At 45.4% G+C, this 6,463-nt stretch overlaps 1 protein-coding gene across 1 annotated transcript; it reads right to left on the bottom strand.

Moving 5' to 3' along the window:
• Positions 1-2,989: 2,989 nt before the first annotated feature.
• On the bottom strand, positions 2,990-5,329 carry LOC124706028 (F-box protein PP2-A13-like). Its single transcript, XM_047237696.1, has 3 exons — positions 4,703-5,329; positions 4,075-4,193; positions 2,990-3,592 (listed from the first exon to the last, which is right to left on the bottom strand). The coding sequence occupies exons 1-3, from the start codon at positions 5,042-5,044 to the stop codon at positions 3,148-3,150; spliced, it is 906 nt and encodes a 301-aa protein (XP_047093652.1). The 5' UTR covers positions 5,045-5,329; the 3' UTR covers positions 2,990-3,147.
• Between the last annotated feature and the right edge of the window lie 1,134 nt (positions 5,330-6,463).

The raw sequence follows: 6,463 nt of genomic DNA, 5'->3' as shown, positions 1-6,463 counted from the left end.
TCCGTGTAGGGCGTGTGTCCCCTCGCACTCGCAGGCCGCAGCGGCTGTAACTAATCTGTTTGGTTGTCTCTCAGGCCGAAATGCCTGTGGCAAATTGTGGCCCAATGGGTAACCCCAGGACGAAACCCTAGGGCCACACATTGAGCGATTCTCGCTCAGCTAAGCCGACAATCGGAAGGCCCAATCCTATATGCTGACCAAGTCGGCGCATACTGCACGCCGCACTCCGACGTTTTTTTTATCAACTCTGTTTCATCTGTTTCCTTTTTCCGACGTTTTAGCACGTGAGGCATATACTCTCTTTATTTTGAAATGCATCTTAGATATATTTTGAACTATTATGAAGTTTCAAAAAAAATCACACGTATATCTTTATGTGTTAGACGTTCACAAAGTTATTTCATGAAAATTCGACTTATCGTGTGTAAACAAAACAAATTCAGTGCTAAAAATAAGGCTTTTCACAAAATTCTATTTTTTTACATAGATCATAAAAATTACACTTTCTCAAGAAACTTGACGAACCAACATATATTGTGAGGATGTACACGTAGAATTTATTAGGAGCATATGCACCCGGGAGCCGATTAAGTTTCCGGTTATGAGTGTGCTAGCAAAGAGGTTTGTGCCTTGATATTAAAATTGGTTTGTAGGATGTCTTTGGGTTGATAGGAAGCACACATATCCTTTGTGTACAATGTGCTTGGGGTTGCTCCGACCGTATTTGATGATGGTGCGGATAGGACTCCTTTCTTGTTTTCTTAAGAATTGCTATATGGTGAACGAGCTAGCTTGATTCTACGAAAACCAAAAATTATCTTCTATTCCTAAGATAGAGATTGTTAATTATCATTAGATGAAAATCAAATTAGAGCTCGGTCAAATTCTCAACCACTAGATTTGCGGCGTGATTCGTGTTGGCGTGTGAGAATTGCACATGAGATATATCCGAGCTTTTTTTTTTTTAGTTTCCCATGGATTGTAAGTGTTACAATAATGAGAATTAAGTTAAACCTCGGTCAAGTGCATCATCATTGGTTTGCAGCTGACTACGAATTAAGATATTTCTTGTCTAGATGGGAGTTGGTCGCGCCCTAGAAAAATGGTCAGTAGTTTGTTTTAGTGGCATAGCAGTACGGTCGTTGGCAAATTCTGAAGAACTTCGTGGACTTTGGCGGTTAGACTTTTGATAAAAATAAAATATGTGAATATACACATTCTAATCCCAGAAATATACAGCCCTATCTCTATGCTGCGTGTGTATCCGTGTGTAGTTCGGAGTCAACTGTCAAGCGTACGTGCGTAGGCAAGGCACGAACGATGATCCCTTCGCGGCGAGCACGCCTTCCCCGCCACCAACCCCAGCGAAAAAGCTCCTGGCCATTGGAGCCTTGGAGGTACCAATATTTTTTGCCGGTTCCCGACAAGGAATTCCGATCAGAAAGAAGCACTACCTCGCATGGCACGAAATCGATTGACGGTTGGTCCGGCGGAGGGCTCCGATCACCCACACGCCCTGCTGCTGCATGAGCGTCACTGCCGGGGCGACACGACAAAGCAAAGAATGAGCGACAGGTTGATCATGACGATGATGGTTCCAGTTCGCCGGTGCCGGCAGAAAGGGTCGGGTCGGCCATACAAAAATGGCGGAGGTCCCAAGCGAATCCAATGAACCCTTGGGCGCACCGAAAGCGGATTGCGCCAGCCGAGAGCCGCACGCCGTCGATTCCTCAGGGAAAACAATGGAAAAGGAGAGGCTTTAAATTATAGCAAAGAAATATGGGATGTCGTGGTGGTGACGATGAACAAGGACGGAAGATCATGCTGATGACGAGGAAAGAGGGGATCAACAACCCCAAAGTATGTGACAGCTAAATCTAGTCCAGACAATAGAAGCAAGCCAGGTAAATTTGGCAAAAGCTTCGAGACAGATCGAGCAACTGCCGATTTGTATCATAGCGAATGCTTTAGATGTTGCACACGCCTGCAGTCTACCTGAGTCTTTATGGAAAAAAGAAATCTAGCTGAGTGCTCATCTCCTAGCTGCAGGTTATGCATTGAAATTCGAAAACTTTGTAGGATTTTTATCCATAGAAAATTTTCCTATAGAACGTCCTAGCTGCAGTCGCTATGGAAAAAGAACCTTGTAGGATTTTATCCATAGGAATATTTTCTATAGAGCCCTGTTTGATTTGAAGAATTTTAGACAGGATTATTGGTTTGTAGAATATGGATAGCGACGACGAGGTAATGTATGTGCTCGTGGGGGTGGGAACCAACGCCTACACCGATGAAGAAGAGCATTTCATGACACTCCGGTCTTCTTCAACTAGAAGAAAGAAATCAGAACCAAGGCAAAGATTGGAGGGATATGCCATGCTTTACCCCACTATTTCACCGAATAAGCTACATATACCTCCAAAAAATTAGAGCATATGTGGAGCCACAAAGGAGACAACTAGATGGTTTTATTTAAACTATGTGGGTTATTGATTTTAATTTAATTGTTAGTTATTGCAAAACTATCTATTTATGCACTACACTATTTATTTTACAAACATAGCCGAAAGTGAAATAGTTCAAAACCGTCCGCTGATCGGCCGGTTGAAAGACGCCGCTGGACAGAGACATCCCAAAAACGGCAACCCACGACAGTGTTCCCAAAGGGTGTGTGCCATTGAAGGACGCGGATGGGAGCGTCAGAGTGAAACTTCAAAGCCTGCCAAACCTGACTACAGGAAGAACACGCTAGGCAGTCAAACATCACAATTAAATGACAATTCTCAACATGTAGGATTTATCATTAGTCAAAGACAACACCACAACCAGTAGAAAGAACAACTACATACAGAAGTTTCTAAGAAAGAATACCAATTAGAGAAGTGGAAACACATGTGTAATCTCAGTTCAGTACAACCGTTCATCCGTAGCTTCAAAGTCTAATTTAGCACCAGGGAGAGGAAAAAATACCCATGGGAAAACTGGAAACTGGACACACAAAGCGCTCTGACCATACAAAATAGGAGGAGCTACAATTCTTTACACGGACATTTCCTTGGTTTGCATGCTGGAGCCCAAATTGATAATAGGATTGGGCTCCAAGCTGCGTCTGTCTACAACTCTAGTGTAACCAACACAACTACACCTCTACGATCTCATCTCCGAGACCCTGCCAGTTACCACCTTCTCGGGTCGAAAGCCCTTAGGGTATACAAGCACCGAGTCGACGCACAGACCGCCCTTCGTGTGCGTGCAGTCGATCTGCGCCATCGAGAACTTCAGCTTCAGTGCTTCACCAGGCTTCGAGGCCACAAAATCACCTGCATGGTACAGAACCCAGCTCCCAGGCTCATCCAGATAGCATTGAGATAATGCATTCTGACCATCGGAGGTGGAAAGCTGGAAGCGCACCGGCTTCTTGTCCCAGCCATGGATGTGCTCGGAGCTACAAACACGGCGTCCAAACCGCTTGGAGAACTTCCCGAGATGAATCCTGAAGTATAGACTGTAGGTTCCCACGGGGAAACTGAAGTCGAGCTCCCCAACCACTTCAAACCACCAGATTTGCTGAAGGTATGCCACAGATTGGAACCTGCATGAGCAAAATGGGTTCAGATAATGGTTCCAGGGCAAATATCGTCATGCATCCTTATTTACTGCACACATGAATACATTTACGCGGGGTACTAACGTCATCCCACTGGCACCATAGTAGACACATACTTCTGGTGCCATCACATGGAAGTACTTTCTCGAAATTATATTTTAACAGCATTGTTATATATAAGCAGTTATTAATGTTGAATTTATGTGTATCAGGGCAGCAAGCAACGTGTGTGTACTTTATACAAATTATTATCTACAAAACTGAAAGCGTGTATGACTGTATGTATTCGTAGATATCATGTCTCTGATATACGTTTGCCCATGTGAAAGAAGGAACAATTCAGTAACAAAATAAAGTATTCTGTTGCCACTTGCAAGTTGCAACTCAACTAACGTTTCTTTTAGTTCAACACAAACTGCAAAATAGACATTGGTTCAGAAAGTGCAAGGTTCCAAGGCAATATTTACCTTGATTCTGTGGTCGGCATATGTGTCCAATATCTTCTGTCGTCGATGCCAGTTATCACCAGAGCTTTGGAGGATAGCGCCATGCAAACCCTACCTTTGCTCTTCTCCAGCCAGAACTCCTGCAATTACGAAGGACAAGAAATTTCAGACAAAGCTGGCAGTTTGTGTAAAAAAAAAGTATTTCTAGCTCCCAAAAATAAAAAAAGAATCATGCGTTTTTCTGGGCTGAAGATATGCAAGATTTCAGATAAAAGTTCCAATAGTAGGGCTCAAATTTGTGAAGTAATTTACAGGAAGCGAAGAAATACTCCCTATGTTCCAAATTAATTGACTGAACTTTGTCTGTCTAGATACAAAGTTGGGTCAATTAATTCGGAACTAAGTTTTAGAGATACTAAAAGACACATGACAAGTTCTTCCACTCGACAGTAATTAATTTTGGAACGATTCAGAGGTCAATACTTTATCGGGATTAAGTCGTGAGACTCGGGGGAAGCAAATTAATTCAGCAGAAGATGCATCCCAACTTGCAGGTACTACTACTAGAACACAGGGCCGATGGTTGAAGTCATAATTAAGCGCATGGAGAGGAAAGGGACATACTATTCGTCAGGAAAAAATATCTCACCTTTGTGCCGTCATCGAAGGTCACGGGCCTGGAGAGCCTAGCGTAGATCTCCTTCTTCCCGGCCCTCCGCCGCCGCCTCCGGCCCTCCTCGCCGCCGCCCTCGACGTAGCCGATGAGGTGGCGGTAGTTCTCCGGCAGCTTGGCCTCCCACACGAAGTCGGCCCCGGCGGCGCCGCGGAAGGCGCGGTTGAGGCGCGCGAGCGCGCAGATCTCCGGCGCGTCGAGGCGGAGCAGCACCTCGGCGGCGCAGAGCTCCGGCAGGTCGCCCATGCCCGTGGCGCCTGCCGCCGCCGTCGCGGCGGCGCCAGTCCCAAAGAAAAGGCCCGAGACGCCCGCCCCCATGGCCTCCCGGCTCCTCCAGTCGCAACGACCTCGCAGACGCTGGCGACTACCCCTCCTTTGTAGTAGATGGAACTCGATCCCGAATCAGACGATCCCCGGCCTCAGTCGATCAGAGAACCCGATTCCCGCGCGCGTGGTGGAGCTCGTGGTCAGGAAGAGAGCATCGATCGGCGTGCGTCCGAATGGAATCCTCCCGGAATTTGTTCGAATTTCTCGCGTCGTCGCCGGCTGATGGAAAAGGCGAAGCTTTTGTGGAGACAAAGAGGGGAGGAAGGAATACATAAACAGGAAGAACGGAAAGGAAGCGTCGCGGAAGGGAATAAATAGACGAGGAGCATTGGGAGGGGGCTAATGGCGATGGATAGGGTTTCATGGGCAGTTCCGCTCACGGATACACCCTCAGAGGACCTCGTAATTGCTCTCGAGTCATGCTGTTGGACTTGTTTGTAAGATTTAGCGCAGCGCGGAAATATCTCGGAGGGTATGTTCGTAAATGCCGGAACCACGGTCCACATGGAAATCTCGGAGGATTAACAGATTGGATATTATTACGGATTAATAGCCGCCAGTAATACGAGACGCCCGTGGACGCGGTCCACTGCACCGGAAGGATGGCAGGCCAGGTGGTCCGTGGGTCTGGCTCGTGCACTAGGTGCAGGGAGCGTGGCACCGTTGGAGCTTTGGAACTTTGGAAGCCCCCGTCCGTCGCCTGGAGACTTCCGTAAGTGGCCCACCGCGTCGCGCGCGGACAGCCTGGCAAACTACTACTGTACTTATATCTGATCTTATCTTTGCTTTAACTAAATCCGGCTTAATTACCGCGTGCATGCAAAAATTGCGAGCCCACGTCGCCGCAGTTTGGCGGTGAGAGTCTAGTGGCACACGGATTTTCCCTTCTCCTGATTATGGACTGGGTTGAGATGACACGTTGTATTTGAATTTGACCAGTGTTTGCAGAGAGAGTTCCGTGGTTTCAGAGAGCTCCGTTCTTCCAATTGTTTTTTTATTTGAACATCAAGAAGATTTTATTAGCTAGCAAATATCGTTACATCATCTAACGAAGCTTGGATAAGGAATTAGATATGGTTAATTGATTTATAATTAAGTCTTACTAATTTATAAGTCTAGGAGTACTGTAGCAACCCAACCCAATTATAAGTCTTACTAATTTATAATTTATAAGTCTTACTAATTTACAGTACTCCTAGAAAATTAGATATGGTTAATTGATTTATAAGTCTTACTAATTTGAAAAGAGGATGTACTACTACCTCCATACCGGTTTACAGGGGTATTACGCACTTCGAGAAAAAAAAATTTGACTACTAATTTGGTTAATAAGATATGGGTTATATACCATAAAAATATACCATTGGATTCATATCCAAAAGAAGTTTCCAATGAGATAATTTTTGTGAT

Source organism: Lolium rigidum, chromosome 4, assembly GCF_022539505.1.
Source record: "Lolium rigidum isolate FL_2022 chromosome 4, APGP_CSIRO_Lrig_0.1, whole genome shotgun sequence".
In the NCBI taxonomy this organism is placed as follows: Eukaryota; Viridiplantae; Streptophyta; class Magnoliopsida; order Poales; family Poaceae; genus Lolium; species Lolium rigidum.
The sequence above is the reverse complement of the archived record's forward strand: the minus strand, read 5'-3'. Positions and strand labels throughout refer to the sequence as shown.